We start from the raw sequence: 17925 nt of genomic DNA, 5'->3' as shown, positions 1-17925 counted from the left end.
AGCCAGGAGATACTACCCACCCGTCCATCCACCCACCCAGCCAGCCAGCACCATTATGTGTCTGGAACTAGTTCTAGCACTCAGAATATGAAAATAAACAAGGCAGTCAAGGCCTGAATCCTGGCATTTAAAAAACAGTTATCAAAAAAAAAAAAAAAGCAGTTTTTTAAGCACATTTATAGTATTATGTTTCTTACAAGAGTGTTCATTATGTTAATATCATTTTTTCTTGGGGATCACTTTTTATTACATTAGTCCTAGATTTTTCTAATGTCTGAAATAATCCATTAAATAACAATCAACTTTTCAAGAGTGGCAAGTTATGTAATGGGGGAAGCATGAGGGCCAGTGGAAGTAGAGTTTTCCTGGGGAGGGGAACAAACTGAAATCTGAAGGGAAGTGCTCAGTTTCAGTGCCTGCAGCTCAGCTTAGAGGTCAGACCACATAAGTTTCTGGGGACCCCCATCAGAATCACTGCTATGGATGCAGTGGGGACCCAGGCTGGTTCCCATGGTGGTTCCTTTGCTGGGGAGAGGGGACCTGGTGCCCTCTGGTCAGGGTGCTCTTTATAGCCCAGCCATTTGATGCTAGTGCCAGGTCCAGGTTCCATGCCATTGGATGTCCGGAGTTGTGGCTGGGCACTGACATTCCATCTCTCATGCTTACCTCTGGCCAGGCACCTCTGAAAGAGCCTCCTACCACTGCAGGGAGATGCAGAGAGGTGGGGTCCCACCTGAGGATGGCCACTCCTGCGGTGGGCGGGGGGGGGGGGTGCATACCACTTGACGGCCAGTCAGTGCCCTTCTCTTTCGAGTATACTGTGGGAGAGCAGGCTCTTCACTTACAGTGACCACTGGTGGGGGTAGAAAAGGAACCTGAGCGGGGCCTTGGGCTAAGTTAGGTTTCTGGGCACTTGCTGTCCCACAGGCTTGGGGTCGGGTCTCCCTTTTCTTACTATTCCTGGCTGCCAGTGGATTGTCTTTCTTGTCTGTCCTTACGTGACATGGGCTCTGACCCCTCTCCTCCTGGGTATCTGTGGGGGGAGTTGGCAGTGAGTTTGTTAAATGCTGCTAGCCCTGCTGCCTCCCTTCATCATGGGTGTCCCTGCAAAAGGGGCGATGGCAGAGCACTCCCAAGTGGAGCCCCCAGAAGCTCTTCAGGCTAGGCTGTGGGTCCAGGAGTTGGGACCTCTTTCCAGGCATCTCTTTCCTCCTTCCAAGCATAGGGCCTGTTGGGGTTTGGGGAATAACGGGGGACAGATTTGGGGGCTGGGATTGGAGGGGACGGTGAGGAAGATGGATTTGGCTAATGTTTGAGGCTGTGTTTGAAGGGACAGTTGGAGGCTGGAGTGTTCTGCTGCCTGGATGGTACTTCTGTGGGAGTAGAAGTGGGCACAGGAGTGAGTGGTAGTGCCCAGAGGGGTCAGCAGGGCCCAAGCACAACTGGGAGGTGATCTGTGATGGCCACTCCATTACCAGCCAGACCTCCTTTCACTAGGGGCACATATCCCCCTTGGGTGAGCCTGGGGGCCTTACCCCTTTGCATGTGGGCCAGATTTTTTGGTCTTTACCATTTTCTCCAACCCTGCCGAGCACCGAGTAGTGGTTGTTAGGTATGAAAAAGGCTCTGGATGTTCCTTGCCTCCCATTCAGTCTGCCCAGAGGTGTAGGGGGATATATTAGCAGTGTCTCCCTGGGGGGCGTGGAGAGTTAGGACAGGGCTGAGATGGGAACAGTGGTAAATGTTCCTCTGTACAGTTTCTCCCAACATGGTCCTTGAGGTCTGCATCAGAATCACAAAGCAGATAGGGGTGGTTAAAAATGCAGATTCCATCCCCGTTCCAATTGTGTAGGGCTGGGCCCAGGAATATATCCTTTTTTTTTTTTTTGAATATGCATTTTTAACAAACATCCTCATCTTGTCTTCTTCCCCCACAGATACAGTGATTCTAATATGTGCTTTGTATGTCATGGCCCCTCTGTTTATTTCTACTGCTGCAGTCTCCCCTCCCCCAGGCATTGGTAGCATCCCTATTTTGCATCTGGTCTTCAGTCCGGCTGTTGGTTTATCCATCTGTTGGTGGGGTTAGGCTTGCCGCCTCATCCTCCCTCTTTCTTGGGCCTGGGGGCAGTTGCAGTGGAAAATGAAGTGTGGGCTGGTACTTGGCTAGTCACGGTAAGCCAAGAAGTGTGGAATGGGCAGGTGGTCTGGGGCCCAACATCACGTGCAGAGGGCTGGGGTGTGGGGATACCACCTACCACACAGCCTCCCTCGGCTGGCCTGGGACTCAGGACTGAGAAGCAGGGCCTGGGCTGGTGGTCGCCCCCAAGTGGCAGTCCCCAGACATACTCAGCTGCTTCTCTTGTCCTTGGAGCACAGGTTCCGGGCGTGGGGAGGCTGAGACACGGGAGTGTATCTACTACAACGCCAACTGGGAGCTGGAGCGCACCAACCAGAGTGGCCTAGAGCGCTGCGAGGGCGAGCAGGACAAGCGGCTGCACTGCTACGCCTCCTGGCGCAACAGCTCTGGAACCATCGAGCTCGTCAAGAAGGGCTGCTGGCTGGATGATTTCAACTGCTACGACAGGTACTCCTATATAGCTGGAGCTCAAGGGCCCTCCTGGGTGCCCTCCACTTAGTGCCACCAGAGTCTGCTTGCTGGGATGTGTGGGTCTCAAGATGTCTGTGAAACAGCATGGCATTTGAGGGCAGGAGGGGAAAGACAAGAAAGGGACTCCTGGGAAGGTTTTGACAAGTAGGGGGTGATGCCCAGGCTCACAGCCCTTCTCTGTCCATCCCTCCCTCCATTTTGGGTCACACTTTTGGGCAAGTGAGTTTTCACTGTCCCCTTCATATTCCCCATGAGGTTCTCTGTAGGGAGGGGTTTGGCTGGGCATGGCCAGGAGTCTTGCATCCCCTGGCTGAGGAGGGTATGGAAAACTGTGTGCCTCCAGGCAGGAGTGTGTGGCCACCGAGGAAAACCCCCAGGTTTACTTCTGCTGCTGTGAAGGCAACTTCTGCAACGAGCGTTTCACCCACTTGCCGGAGGCTGGGGGCCCAGAAGGTGAGGTGGCCAGCGGGAGGAGGGGGCCTGACCTGGCAGACCTGGGCTTCTCCTTGGCCCCAGAGCTCTTGGCTCCTGATTTGGGCAGGGAGTGGCAGCGGGGCCCTGTGGTCATCTGGCCCTGGAGGTACATGGGTGGGCGGGCTGTGTGACACAGGGCTCCGTGTGTCTCCCAGTCACGTACGAGCCACCCCCGACAGCCCCCACCCTGCTCACGGTGCTGGCCTACTCGCTGCTGCCCATTGGGGGCCTCTCCCTCATCGTCCTGCTGGCCTTTTGGATGTACCGTCATCGCAAGCCCCCGTATGGTCATGTGGACATCCACGAGGTGAGACAGGGCTGGGGCAGGGCAGTGGCACAGGTAGAGGTGAGGTGGCCTGGCCAGACCCTGTTAAGCCCTTGGTCTCCCCCAGGACCCTGGGCCTCCACCCCCGTCCCCTCTGGTGGGCCTGAAGCCACTACAGCTGCTGGAAATCAAGGCTCGGGGACGCTTTGGCTGTGTCTGGAAGGCTCAGCTCATGAATGACTTTGTGGCTGTCAAGATCTTCCCACTGCAGGTGAGTGTTGGAGGGGCTCCAAGGTGATCCACTGCTGCTGCGACCTGAGCTGCAAACTCTCCCTTCCCAGAGCAGTTCAGGCCCTGTGCACACAGTGGAATGAGGGAGATGTGGGCCCCACTGGGGTGGTTACTCACGTTACACTTGGCTGGTTTCTAGGTTTCACATAAACGGTGAAATTTCATCATGGGGTAAGGCTCTGCAAAACCTTGATCCACTCAGGTTTTCACTGTAGTTTTTTGTGTGTGATATCAGGTTCTGCTCAGGGCCTAGACATTTGTCAAAGCCGGGCATCTCAACAAATGCTTCTCATTTGTTGCATGACTTTGGGACACTCATTTTCCTCTCTGGACCTCAGTAGCCCCATTTGTGAGTTGAGGCTGGCCCTGAGTGGGATCACTGTTTGCTGGATGCTCCAGTGCTCAGTTCACTCCCAGTCCTCTGTCTGCCCCCCCGGAAGATCCTGAGGCTGGGAGGCAGGGTGGGAGTGGTTGTTCTGTTGCAGTGACAGAAGATCCTGAGGCTGGGAGGCAGGGTGGGAGTGGTTGTTCTGTTGCAGTGACAGAGTTGTGCCTCGCCTTAGGACAAACAGTCATGGCAGAGTGAAAGGGAAATCTTCAGTACGCCTGGCATGAAGCATGAGAACCTGTTGCAGTTCATAGCTGCTGAGAAGCGAGGCTCTAACCTTGAGGTAGAACTGTGGCTCATCACCGCCTTCCATGACAAGGTAAGCCACACTCCCCATGGAAACAGACTCCAAGATGAGGTGACCACAGTCCCCTTGGTGGTCACCCACAAGTTGACCCCTGCCCCTGTGGCAGTGTCTGTGATCACGTGGCCCCTGGCCTGTGGTGGTGTCCACGAGGTGATGTTCTCAGTAAGAATCCCTACCCTGTGGTAAACTCTTAGGATAGGAATGGTGACCCATGGTGACCTTCTTGATTAGGTAAACCTCATTCCCTGACTCATACCTGTGACCCCTTCGCCTTCTCCTGGCCTTGTCTACCTTCCATATCAATTACAGCCTCCCAGGAGGGTAGCTCAGGTATTGGTCCACTGAGACATCCCTTGCATGTCTGGGTTAGGTCCTGTCTTGTACTCAGAGTATGTGCCCAAACTTTGTGCTGCTTCCTCTAGGGCTCCCTCACGGATTACCTCAAGGGGAACATCATCACGTGGAACGAGTTGTGTCATGTGGCAGAGACGATGTCAAGAGGGCTGTCATACCTGCATGAGGATGTGCCCTGGTGCCGTGGCGAGGGACACAAGCCGTCTATTGCCCACAGGTATCTGAGTCAGCAGGTGTCCTCCTGTGCTTGGCCTGAAGCTGCAGAGAGAGTTAGAGGGCAAGGACAGGGTCTGGGGGTAGGGTGGGCGTCTCAGCTTCTTATTTGCACTTGCAATGTGTCAGAGGGCAACTGGGCACAGACGTGGTCCTGTACCACCTATGTCCCTGGAATGGCGTGGCCTCACACAGGCCAGTTTCCTGGTGCCCTCCAGTGGCTATATGAGGAAGTGTAACTTTGTTACTTCAGCTGGAGAGTTTGCTTTGCAGTTCTCATTATTTTTATACTCATAAAAATAACTTTTGTGTTTGGGGGCTTTGTCTGTCAGTATTTGATATGTTAGAACCCATTTGCACACTGTGAGAGCAGTGACATAGCCCATCATTGTAGCCTCTGTCCTCCTGAGAGAATGAACTTAAAAAGGGCAAATAATGTCCTTTTAAAAGGGAAAATATTTTGACCTTGCACATCCTCTGAAACAGCCTTAGGCCCCCCTTCCCCTCCCCACGGTCTTTGGGCTACACTTTTTTTTGGTATGAAAAAGCTTACTTTATTATTTTTTTTTACAGACTGGATTATTTTTTTTGCCACAGTGTACAAGCAGTATGCCTGAAGAATGAATAATCTTTTCTTTTTTAACTTTTTTATTGTATAGTATAACATATCTACAAAGCCAAGAAATAAAAAAGCAATAGTGTTCAAAGGACTCTTCAACAAATAGTTACAGAACAGATCCCAGAGTTTCTAATGGGCTACCATATGATTCTCTCAGATTTTTTTCCTTCTAGCTGCTCTAGAATATAGGAGGCTAGAAGGCTTAAATATTTTTTACCACCACAATTGAATTTTGTTTGTAAAAAATAACATATACACAAAAAAGCAATAAATTTCAAAGCAGGCAGCACAATTAGTCGTAGAACATGTTTCAGGGTTTGACTTGGCTTACAGTTCCACAATTTTAGCTTTTACTTCTAGCTGCTCTAAGATACTGGAGACTAAAAGCGATATCAATTTAATGATTCAGCATTCATATTCATTTGTTAAATCCTATCTACACTACATAACTCCACCATCATTTTTGATCTTTCCACCCCTCCCTTTAGGGGTGTTTGGGCTTTGGCCATTCTAAACTTTTCATATTGGAAGAGTCTGTCACTAATATGGAGTAGGGAGATGGAACTATCTGATGTTCTCGAGAGGTTGGGCATTCTAGGTTTCAGGACTTATCTGGACCAGGGACCCATCTGGAAATTGTAGGTTTCTGCAAAGTTACTCTAGTGCATGGAATCCTTGTGGAGTCTTATATATTGCCCTAAGTGTTCTTTAGGATTGGTTAAAATGGTCCTGGTTGGGGTTCGGCAAGTTGTGATAGGTAGCAGGGTCCAACTGAAACTTGCATAAGAGCAACCTCTAGAGTAGCCTCTCAACTGTATTTGAACTCTCTCTGCCACAGATATTTTATTGGTTACTTTTCTTTTCCCCCTTTTAGTCAGGATGGAATTGTTGATCCCATGGTGCCAGGGCCAAATTCATCCTTGGGAGATATCTCCCATGTTGCTAGGGGGACTTTCACTTTGGGCCACACTTTGAGAATCATTGTGTTAACTTCCCGTCAAGTGTTTGCTAAATGGCAGGCATTGCTGTAAACGTTTAACAAATATCAACTTATTTAACCCTCATTACTGTCCTATGAGATTTTTCCTCAGTCCCATCTTACAGATAAAGAATCAGTAGCGTGGAGAAGTTGAATAACTTTCCCAGGAATACAGTGCTAGTTAATCTGGCTCTGTGCTGTGAGGGAGGTGAACTTTGAATTGCAGGGTTCATAGGTAATGGTAAGAACAACTATGACATTTACGGTTGACTGTTTGAAGTCACCATTTTTATAAGTTGAGTGGTCAAGTGTCAGCTCTTCCATATGGTTTGCCCTAACAGTAATGCATATAGTAAGTGTGATGGGTGTGGCCTAAGTATTTGTGCTCATTACTCACTGAGTTTAATTTTTACAACAAAACTGAGACAGGCACTGGGGAAATTGAGGATCCAAAGTAGCTCAGCTAGTAAGAGGTGGAGCCGAGTGCACTTGCCAGCACCCTGCTCTGCTCCTGCCTTCGTGGTGGGATTGAGTCCCTCAGGGGCCTGCATGGAAACTCAAGCAATTTAATTTTATATTTCTGATCTCATGCACATTCCAAATATTGTAAATTCTTCCCAGATAACTCACATCCTTTATCAGTGTTATCCTATTCCTGCCCCAACCCCTCTGGGAATGCAAGGGCTGTCCTTTGATGCTCTGGGAACTGGGAAGGGGTCTGCCCAGCCACTGGGCTGCTTGCAGCCCTGGTTTAAGTGAACCATCTAAAGTGCAATCAGGGATTCTTAATAGCCAACATGTTCTGTACACTCTGTTCCCCAGATTGGGTGTAATGGCCTGGTCAGGTGTTCCTAGGGGCTAATGGGCACAGACTCAGTATCTTGGGAGCCAAAGTGTGAAGCCTGGAGTGGGGCAAGGTGGCCCATGATGCTCAGCTCCAGCTTGGCCCACCTCTTTTCACAGGGACTTTAAAAGCAAGAATGTATTGCTGAAGAACGACCTAACAGCCGTGTTGGCTGACTTCGGCCTGGCAGTTCGGTTTGAGCCAGGGAAACCTCCAGGGGACACCCATGGGCAGGTAACAAGCCTTAGGGGGTGGTGGGAGAGAAGCTAGCACATGCATGGACATTCGCCCTCTTGTGCTCAGCTGGGGAGGAATGGGACAAGGGCCAGTGTGTGAGCTCAGAGCTATCTGGGCCCTAAGAGAGCAGTGCCCTCGTTTTACCAGTGGGGAGAGCAAGGCCTGGAGGGCAGTGTAACTTTCCCAGGCCACTCTCCTGAGAAACAGCAGGTATTTCCCATTGGAGTTTTGATTGCTCATCCTGATAGTATCATTCACCCTTTTTCTCTTTCAGTTTTTACTATTAGACCAAATAAAATAGAAACGTACTAAGAATTTAGACCGAGAACATAGAAAAAGTAACTAAAAATTAAACCCAAGTAAAGCATCCTAAAGCTTTCACTGTTAATTATTTTTAGGTATTCTCCCCTTGCCCCTTCTTTTGTTTTTGAGTCTTAATCTCAGTAAAATATAAATAAACCATGTAGTAACATGTGGTGTTGATGTAGTAATTAGGTTGAATTCCATTTTAGGTATTGCTGTCTTTAGTGTATGATATTTTAAAAATTATAACTGATGTGTAATTTATCATGTCCACTTGAAATCCTCCCAGGGACATGGCAAATCCAGGTTGCCATCATTGGTGACCTCCTCTGGGTTCCACTGTCTTACCCCCTGTATGGTGCACACAGGATGTAGCTCCTGTGCCCAGCTGTGTGCATTCATGCATGGTCAGTGACTATACTCTGTCCTCCCCTGTCCTTTGTAGGTGGGCACACGGCGGTACATGGCCCCTGAGGTGCTTGAGGGGGCCATCAACTTCCAGAGAGATGCCTTCCTGCGCATCGACATGTATGCCATGGGGCTGGTGCTGTGGGAGCTCGTGTCCCGCTGTAAGGCTGCAGATGGTGAGTGAGACAGGAGCCCTGAGTATCCTGCGGAGTGGGTGGAGGGAGCAGCGGGCTCTCAGGGTGACCCTCCTGGGCTCTGTCTCACCCCCAGGACCTGTGGACGAGTACCTGCTACCCTTTGAAGAGGAGATTGGCCAGCACCCATCGCTGGAGGAGCTGCAGGAAGTGGTCGTGCACAAGAAGATGCGGCCCACCATTAAGGATCACTGGCTGAAGCACCCGGTGAGAGGCCTGGGACCTGGGTGGCAGGTGACTCTGCAGGAGAGCAGAGAGGGGAATCTCTCCATGTGAGGCAGGAACCTGAGATCAACTGGAGTAGGACAAAGAGAAGATGCCTCCAGACAGCAGGACAGTCCTTCTCGGCAGGTCAGAGGTCATATAGGACAGTGTCTGGAGAGGTTCAGTCCTCTGTAGGGAGGGAGCTCTGGGTTTGGACTCAGGATGATGGGACCTGACCATTAGTCTTGTCAGGGTCAGGTTGTCCCTGTGTGTGGTTCACCTCTACAATGGAGCGCACTGGCCCTGGGCCTGACATATCTGGGTTTGAATATTGGATTTGTGACTTAACAGCTGGGTGACTTCAGCAAGATGTTTCTGTCTCTTCAGTGTAGTAATAGAGTAAATGAGTTATCGTTGTAAAGCACTTAACAGGATACTTGCTGAATGTGGATTAGCTCTTACTAAATATTTGGTGTTCTCTGCCTTCATCCTTTTCTGGCCATGGGCTGGCCACGTGTGATCTGGGCTTCTTCAGTCTGGGGATGCTGTACGAAAGACCCCAGCCATATAAATAATTTACGGTCTTAAAAGAATATTTGTATTCAGTCCCCCTGAGGCTCCCTTCCCCCTCTCACCCACATCTGGTTTAATTCAGAGAAAGAACAGCTTTGGGACCATTGTGTTATGGCACTTTACTGTCAAGGGTCAAGCTGGTAAGACCAAGTTTAGCTGCCATGCTACTCCCAAGAAGGCAGGGTTGCAAATAGAGAAAGCATGTCTGGGGAGGTGGAGACTGGATCAGAGTCTATAATTCCTGCCTCAGACTTTCCCATTCTCCCAATCAGGGGCAGCTAGTCCAGTTTCCTGATGAGGAGCCCAAGGTCCAGAGAGGCGTGGCCTCGTACAGAGCAGGCCAGAGACCTCCTACATGTAGGCGTTTTGTCCATCAGCTGTATTTTCCATCTCCACATAGTTAGTTCCAGCATAGAGTGTCACATCACATTCTCTGGACATGAAGGAGTTGTCTCAGGGTGATGGGGAATGGGGATAATTCATCCTCCCCATTCCCATTGTGATTGAACCTGCACTTTGGGCCATTATATGGTTTGGGCTTTGTATAAGATTTTGTTAGAGAGTAACTGCTCCTCTGAAGCAAGTTGTTGTATCTGCCTCAGGAGGGGCCTGTTGATTTTTTTTTTCTGTCTCTCTATGTGAAGGGCCATGGAGGGAGGCTGGTGGACTTGCAGTGGTGGCTGCCAGGAGGGAAGGCATTATCCTGGTCACTGCAGGGTCTCCTCAGGCCCCTGTTAATTGGCCAGCTGCTGGGGTTGGGGCTGCTGGGCTCTGCCATTGGTTGAGTCTTTTCTTTTGGGCATCGTCATGTTGTGCACCATTCTTGTTCTTATGGAGGGGTCCTAACAAACATGTTTTTCTTCTCCCTGGCCTGCCTGGCTGTGCAGGGCCTGGCCCAGCTCTGTGTGACCATCGAGGAGTGCTGGGACCATGACGCGGAGGCGCGCCTGTCTGCGGGCTGTGTGGAGGAGCGGGTGTCCCTGATCCGGAGGTCGGTCAACGGCACTACCTCGGACTGTCTTGTCTCCCTGGTGACATCTGTCACCAATGTGGACCTGCCCCCTAAAGAGTCAAGCATCTAAGTCCAGGACACGAGTGTCTCTCCAGACTCAGTGGATCTGAAGAAGAAAGGAAAAAAAAAGTTGTGTTTTGTTTTGGAAATCCCTAAAACCAACAAACACATAAAATGCAGCTGCTATTTTACCTTGACTTTTTATTATTATTATAATTATTATAATTATTATTATTAATGTTATTTTTGGATTGGATCAGTTTTTACCAGCACATTGCTCTACTGTATTGCAAACAGCGGACACGTCAGCAGGCGTTGAGGTGCTGAGCTGTGAATGCAGAACCAGCGCCATGCTGAAGAGCCTCAGCCACCTCCTGTCCTTTGGGGTTCATTTTTCCCGCTTTCTCTTTGTTTGTCGTCTCAGAATCTGTGACACAAAGAAACCCATCTCCTGTCTTAGGAAACTTTAATGCTGCAAACTCTACCTAGAGGAACCTTTGAAGACTGTTACATAAGAACACACCTTCCTCAAAAGAGGAGTTTCCTCTCCCCTCTGCCTTTATCTCCCTCCCTCCCTCCCTCCCCAACTTTTGTTTTTTTTCTCCCTTTTTAGACAGTGAGCTTAAGAAGCAGCAGATGTGTCTTTCCTGGATCTAACGGGTGTTGTCCTGACCGAGGGAAAGCTGGGATGAGGAGGATGATGGTTGTGAACTGGCTTTAGAGGGAAGGACAGTGCTGGGGTGGGATTTGGAACAGAGCTACACTGGACTTGGGCACATTTGGAGCAGGATCCTTTGCTATGGAGGCTACTTCTCAGGTAAACTGGAATCGAGGGGAAGGACCTTGCGGAGGTCAAGCGTTAATGGCAAGATCAGGGTTTGGAGAAAGTCTGAAAGTCAGGGTGGCTCTGACTCACCTGCTGGTCCTAACCAGTTTTTTCCCATGAGCTTGAGCTTGGGCATAGGATAAAACATTTTTTTCTGCCCTACTGTTAAGATAGTTGAGGGTGGAAACCACAATTTATGAGTACATTCATCACAAGACATGATGCTATAAATATCTTTTTAGTGGAGGACAAGTTGAAGTATTTTCCTTCCTCCTGGAGTAGTTCAGGGAAATGCCCCCAGGGAGGTGCCCTGCACAGCTGGGGCAAGAGGGATTTCCTGGATGGGGCCTGCCAAGGCCTAACTTTCTGGAGACCCTAAAGTCCTGCAGCGCTAGCCCTGCCCCGCGTGATAACATTACTGTCCCCTTTATGTGGCTCATGGACACAGCTTTCTCCAGACCCCTTAAAGTGGTGCATATTCTAAAAACCATTTTTCTATTATGCCATAACCTTGCTCTAGTCAGTGGATGTTCCTAATGCTGCTGTTTTGACATTTGAATTTTTTTTTTTAATTTATGAAACATGAAGTTTTTTTTTTGTTTTTTTTTTTAAAAAACAAAACACACACATCCACATATATACACACACGCTTTTGCTATGTGGCTTCCAAGGTTTAAATTTTGAAAAGTAAAAGAATTAAAACTTCACGACCACAGACCACCTCAAACCAGAAATACCTCAGAATTTTCTACTTGTGTAAGTTTTATTATATATTTTGTTAGTTGTGTTGTCTTGTAGTAGGTATATTTTAATGTAAGTTGGATTTTATGGCAAGGGAGATGAGAAGTAGGGAAAAGAAAGAAAGTTTGAGTATTTTAGGGAGTGCTACCATTTTTGTTTGATAATACCCCCTTGTAAATAATTGTCATCAACTGTAGGTTGGCTGTCTGGGCCGAGTCAGGGCATTTGTCACTCTCGTTTGTATGGGCTTTTCCTTCTGGTTTCTTATTTTATTTAAAAACAGTGCATTTTTTTTGTCTTGAGGGTAGTTGAGCTGGTGGGCAGTGGGAAGAGAACTGAAGAGCGACGGCTCCTTATGGGTTATTTGGAGGTTCAGACATTTCCCATAACTTGATTGGTTGATGCTAAGAATGACAAGTAACCTCACTTTAACTTGGTAAAATTGTGGCCCTTAGGACCCGCAGGAGGTAGTTTTACTTGAGTTTAATTTCTTAAGCAAATCAGCAGCAACATTAATGGGGGAGATCCGTAATGTCTCTGAATCCATACTGTGTTTGGGGGTGGTCTGTGATCAGGTAGCATGTCTGGGAGTGGAAAGTTCTCACCCTTTGCCAGTCTTGGCGTTTTTCTCCTGTTCTCAGTGAGCACTGCGTATCCCACTGGGCCGTCTGGTCCTCATCTGGCACACTGTGTGGCGTCTGAGCCCTGCCACTTGGGTGCACCATTTTCTCAGAACGTGTGGGCACAGGGTGGGCAGTGAGCTGCTGTCAGACCTCAGTTTTTGCTTCACAAGTGAAAATGTGGGCTGACTAAGTGGTTATGGGGACAGCATTTTTTGTTTGTTTTTGGTTAGCTATGTCTTTTTTTTAAACTTTGATTTTGTGCTGTGGTGTTTTTTCCCTTGGAATGATTTTTAATGGCAAAACAGGCCTTACAGCAGTTGCTTTTCTTTTTCATTTGTTTCTTTAAGAAGCTTTAAAATATTTATTGAAAAGTGCCATATCTAATTTCCTGAGCTTTCTCCTCAGGCAGTGCCAGGTATCTCTCCTTTTCACCCTCAGAAGAAACAAATAAAGCCTTGACAAATGTAGCTCATATACTGCAGAAGTGGTCAGATAACTGATCCTGCCCAGTGCTGAACACTAATACCCTGCCCCCACCTGGTTTAGATTTTCTCTGAAAGTGATCTCTCTTTTGTGTCCTGGTTTGATTCTTGTGAGTACAAATCTTGGCCTGGCTCTGGGCAAAGATGAACTGGGGCCCTGGTGTGAGGCGTGGTGGTCAGGATGCAGTACAGACAGGGCAGGCCTTCTTGTCGGCCTGCCCGCGTTGTACCCAGCGGAGCTCACTCTTTGCCCACCCTGCGCTCGGCCATTGGAGTGCCCTTTTGGGACCTTGGCACCAGAATGAAGTATCAGGAGATTGTACCAGTTTGGTATGAACTGGGGATGAGAAAGAGTCTAGGGGGCTTGTGTCAGTTCTTTGAGCTTCAGGCTGTCTCTTGCCCTCCTGTTGTAATATAAAATGTGCCCATCAGTCAGTACACCTGGCTGCTGCTGATTAGCAGAAGATGAGTGATCTCCTTGCAGGGTATGGCTCTGGGAGCCTAGGTGGGGCCTTTGCTCCTAGATAAAACATTTGTCTGTTTGCTGTTGTACGCTCTTTGGGACTGAGCCAGCTAGAAGTCTGGTCTATGTTTCTGGGCCTTATGACCGCTGCCTGTGTTCTTTTCCACAAGATTTCTTGTGATGTCCACTTCCAGGGAGCTCCGATAACTGTTCCTTTTTATTGTTAATTTTTGGCCCCAAACTCTCTTAAAACTTGGCAGGAATGGAGTGAGGCCTGGCATTGTTTTTGTTGCCAGTGGGAAGGGGCTCCTAGAGTGCCGTTGTCTAGGCGGGCCGCTGAGTGTGTGATGGGCCTTGGAGGAGATTGGGGCTGGAAAGCTCTCATTTCTGTTCTGTTTGTAAACACCCGTGATCACTGTAGGGAGACATCCCTAGCTGGAGAAATCCAGGAATGAACAGGAGGAGGAGGAAGCAAGCAGGTACTGAGGCCACTGCCACAGAATCCTGCAGCAGGCTTTCAGTGACAGGGTCCAGAGATGGTCTTGTGCAGGGCTCTTCAAGTATCCTGGGCTGGCGTGAGTTGGGTCTTCTGAGGGAACCACTCATGCCTAGCAGTAATACTTCTTTGAGTTACCCAGGGGGTGAGGCCTGCAGATCGGCTGTTCTTGGGAGAAAGGGAAACATGGCTGTGAGGGAGAATGGCGAGCATCAACAAACTTTGTCGTCCCACATTGCCTTCCTGCCCTGTTGGCTCTGGGTGGGTGTGCAGAGGGATCAGTCCTGCCTGAGGAGAGCTTCCCCATGTGTGCCAGCTACTTCTAACTGAATTCATCCTCCTCAGTCCTCTGGGGCATTTGTGCAGAAAGAGGAGGACATTATCTGGCCTAGAACATCTTTAGGAGGCTACAGCCTCCTTCACACATATTCTCAGCAAAAGGAAGGTGTCATCTCCAGGCCACTGGGATAGTTCTTCCCCTACCCCAAGGGGCCAGGTTGATCCTCTTAATTTTGCTCAGTGCTTTAGAAACCATAGTGAAGCAGGTGATCCTGCAGTTCTGCACTGTCACCTTTTTCTCCAGTTAGCAGTGTTCTTGTTCCCGGCTGCCCGGTCACTCTGTACTGTGCACTTGGGCTGTAGGTGGGACTTCTTGGTGATGAGCCTGGCTGTGTATGGAATGTTCACCATGTGCTGCATATGATTCAGAAAGCCTGTCACATGGCCCCTGTCCTCTGAGCCATGAGGGCAAGGATGTGGCTGTCCCATTTAGGGTGGAAGGACTGGACGGTCCTTTTCAAATAGAATTTTGTCTTTTTACATATGCAATGTAAAGTTTCCAGCACCTTTTGGTAATATGAGAATTTGATATTTTAAAATTAGATAGTAAGAAAAAGAATGCAAGTTTTTAGAATTGGTACTAAAATTAGCTGAATAGCTAGTTATTATTCTTGAGAACTTGGCTCACCAGAAAACTTATCTAAATTGAAAAGCAGGTTTCCACGAGTTGGCTCAGTTTGATCTTCCGTCCCATTTATTTCTGCCTGTTGGGCAGGTTTTTCTTGTGGTTCACCTTTGGATAAATGGCCTGGCCTGGTTCACATTTCAGGGGCACCAGACCGCAGCTTTCCAAGAAGCACAGTGCATATATTCCTTCAGCCCCATCCTGAGTGAGCAGCCAGAAAAGGAAGAGGTGAAAGTGTGATATGAATTTTATTCTCTCCTTTGTGTGATATGAATTCTTGGTCAATGGCTGCTTACAAAAACTGAGTTAATAAAATACTCAGCAGTTAATATATTCAAGCTAATAATGATGGGTTTAAGCCTCAGTCATTGGTAGCGTTTTAGGTAAAGAAACAGACCAATAATTCAGCTGATAAACTTTATGTCCTATTAGTCTAGATTTGAAAAATATTTAATGAATTCAGGGTTATAAGCATAGTTCTTGAAGATTCCTGGTAGTTGATTTGTAACCAGCAGTCCACCCATGAATGTATACCAGACTTTGAGAAGGTTTGGAAAAGTTTTTTGAGATAATAATTTCCTTTTGTAAGTTAAAAAAACAATGAAGTTTAAAATGCCCCTTGGAAATTAATTCAGTTGACTCAATCGCATTTTTAAAAAGATTACTGTATTCACAAAGCCCACATACTATCAAAAAATAATCTAGTGGGATAATTTTAATGTTCCTATTTTATACTCATTTTAAGTCCACTGTAAACCTTGATTTGGTCAAGATTTTGAATTTAAAGCATTTATCACTATTTAAATTTTTACCAAGCTTTTATGTTTTTCCAGGTTTGCATGAAGCAAGACTTTTTGATTGTGGTACTCCATATATCCCTGTAGTGCCAAAACTGGTGATACTTTATTTGCTCCTATGGCAGCTTATAGAGATAGTATACATGGTTTTGTTTTTTCACACATGACTTAAAATGCCTATTCTCTAAACGCCAGTGTGTGGTGACTGGCCCTACACTGCCCTCTATTTTTGAGGAGTGTCTTTAGATTATCCAGGGTCCAGTTCGCAGGCAATTCTGAGAACTACTGCAAGCCAGGACACTAAAGAAACAGACACGCGTACATACGCGTATATGTAATGGATTATACAAACGTGGGCTACTCTGGATATTTACAGAAAAGTGTTACATTCATTTGCAAAGGTTACGTTTTTGAGCTCACAATTATTAAAAATATGACCCATTAGCTGATGACTTTCAGGCAAATGAGGATGGGGTTTTTGCAAATGGCTGAGTTCTGACTACAGTCATGGGAATTTCTAGTTTTGATTGGGTATGGGCCCATTCCCTGACTCTCTTAATCACGTTTGCATCTGAATGTTGTTAGGTAGATTGTAAATAAAAGAATAGGTTATATAATAGAGATACACTTGAAATTTTACTTTAAAAAAAAATCTATAGCTCTACATATATATTTAGTTATATCACCTAACAGATTTCTTCTACACAGTGTGGAGATTGTTTTATACCACAGATTATTTTTATAAAGTCTAGTGAGTTTGAATAGGAATGATTCTGTAATCAGAACTAATGAGGTTTACCTTACCTTTCAGGATAAATGTACACTGGAGCATGAGTGGTGTGGAGCTTTCACTTAACGCTCATATGGATTCTTGTGATACACTGGCAGATTGAAGTCAATTTCTGGGTCTTATTTGGCCAAACCCCCTCTTGTGGCTTTGTAAGACAGCAGTGCTTTAGCTAGGCTTTTTGTGGATTGGGGAGAGAGGGGCCTGAAGCATGTTTTACATTTGTGCTTCCTCCTGAGATTCCTTTTGAACAAAGGGTTCTGAAGTTAAAAAAAAAAAAAATAGTTTGGAAGTTCTTGCTGTAGGACATAGTGGCTTATGGACTGGATATGTGTGAGGATGTTTTGGGAACCAGAGATTGTATGGGGGTACAGATTGGGAGTGGGGTAGGACTAGATTAAGATTTAGGCTCCATAGAACTAGATTAAGATTTAGACTACAAACACTTGAAATGGGGATTTGGTGATTTGAGCAGTGTAATCCGCCAAACTGATTTATCGAGGATTATCCGGTTTTGGGGACAGAATTATCCAGATGGGTAGTTATTTGGAAAGCGGAGAAGTGGAAGGTGACATATGAACACAGTAATCAGAATAAATGGAGAGCTGCTAGGCACATGTTGTCCTGTCTAGCGAGGGCCTTTTTGGAGAGGAGAGTGGTTGGATTAATTTGCTGCTTTAATCTAGCCAACCAGCCAGGAGCCCGAGGAAGCGCAGAATCCCAGTAACAGCAGGCTCTCTTGTGAATGGTCTGCATTTTCCTATAACACTCAGCATCATCACTATAATACGGAAAGCAGTCTTCATTTTAGCCTTTTTATTTTGGGGTAGAGAGTTGATGGTCATTTGGGTGAGACTTTTTGATGGAGATACAGGGAAAATGGAAAGTGAAGCTAATTCCTTTTATCTGACATTGCCAGGCGCTGCCTGCTGGCTTCAGGCTGCTGCATCCAGAGGTGTATTAGATGGGGCAGTTTTGTAAAGAAAATCACTAGTGTGTCATTTAAACCAACTGTACTTTTAATTCAATCTGGTTTGGAATAAAGTTTAATACTTTATGCATTTTATACTTGGAAGAAATTTAGCTTCAGCAAATCCAGTAGCACACTAGGAACCAATATATCGTTCCTTTCCCTGTTCCCCATAAAAGAGCATTTCTCTGTTCTCCAGCCATCATGTGTCTCAGAATGTAATTCTGTTGTGCCTTTGTTTTTGTTGCTGCCCCTCACCCCCCACCCACCACGTCCCAATTCTCCAAAAGCAACTGCTGTAAGTTTTTTTCAGCTTATCTTTTCCAGCTCCAAACCCCACCTTTTTCCTTTTTCCCAGCTATAATTTCTGGATGCAGTTCTGTGATCCAGGTATTTTAAGAACCAGTTACCTCAGACTTCGTGTTGAATAGTGTCGCCACCTGGGCCCTCTTGATACTGCAGGCTTGTAACCTACACACGCAGGAACCCTGCCAAGTGTG

General features: G+C 47.2%; 1 protein-coding gene across 2 annotated transcripts in view; it reads left to right on the top strand.

Annotated features, from left to right (window-relative positions):
- The window catches only part of ACVR2B (activin A receptor type 2B), a 43267-nt gene extending 27090 nt beyond the window's left edge, over positions 1 to 16177 (top strand). The window contains exons 2-11 of one of the 2 annotated variants that reach the window (XM_077129776.1): positions 2380 to 2587; positions 2955 to 3064; positions 3265 to 3392; positions 3478 to 3621; positions 4205 to 4348; positions 4759 to 4907; positions 7465 to 7579; positions 8331 to 8469; positions 8564 to 8694; positions 10152 to 16177. In XM_077129776.1, the coding sequence (XP_076985891.1) occupies positions 2380 to 2587; positions 2955 to 3064; positions 3265 to 3392; positions 3478 to 3621; positions 4205 to 4348; positions 4759 to 4907; positions 7465 to 7579; positions 8331 to 8469; positions 8564 to 8694; positions 10152 to 10346 (1463 nt within the window). In that variant the 3' untranslated portion in view covers positions 10347 to 16177. Of the gene's footprint in view, positions 1 to 2379; positions 2588 to 2954; positions 3065 to 3240; positions 3393 to 3477; positions 3622 to 4204; positions 4349 to 4758; positions 4908 to 7464; positions 7580 to 8330; positions 8470 to 8563; positions 8695 to 10151 lie in introns of both variants that reach the window. The other variant, XM_077129775.1, reaches the window with a different exon arrangement.
- Positions 16178 to 17925: the final 1748 nt, after the last annotated feature.

Source organism: Tamandua tetradactyla, chromosome 15 (genome assembly GCF_023851605.1).
Source record: "Tamandua tetradactyla isolate mTamTet1 chromosome 15, mTamTet1.pri, whole genome shotgun sequence".
Lineage (NCBI taxonomy): Eukaryota > Metazoa > Chordata > Mammalia > Pilosa > Myrmecophagidae > Tamandua > Tamandua tetradactyla.
Note: the sequence above shows the minus strand (reverse complement) of the source record. Positions and strands in the feature narration are given on the sequence as shown.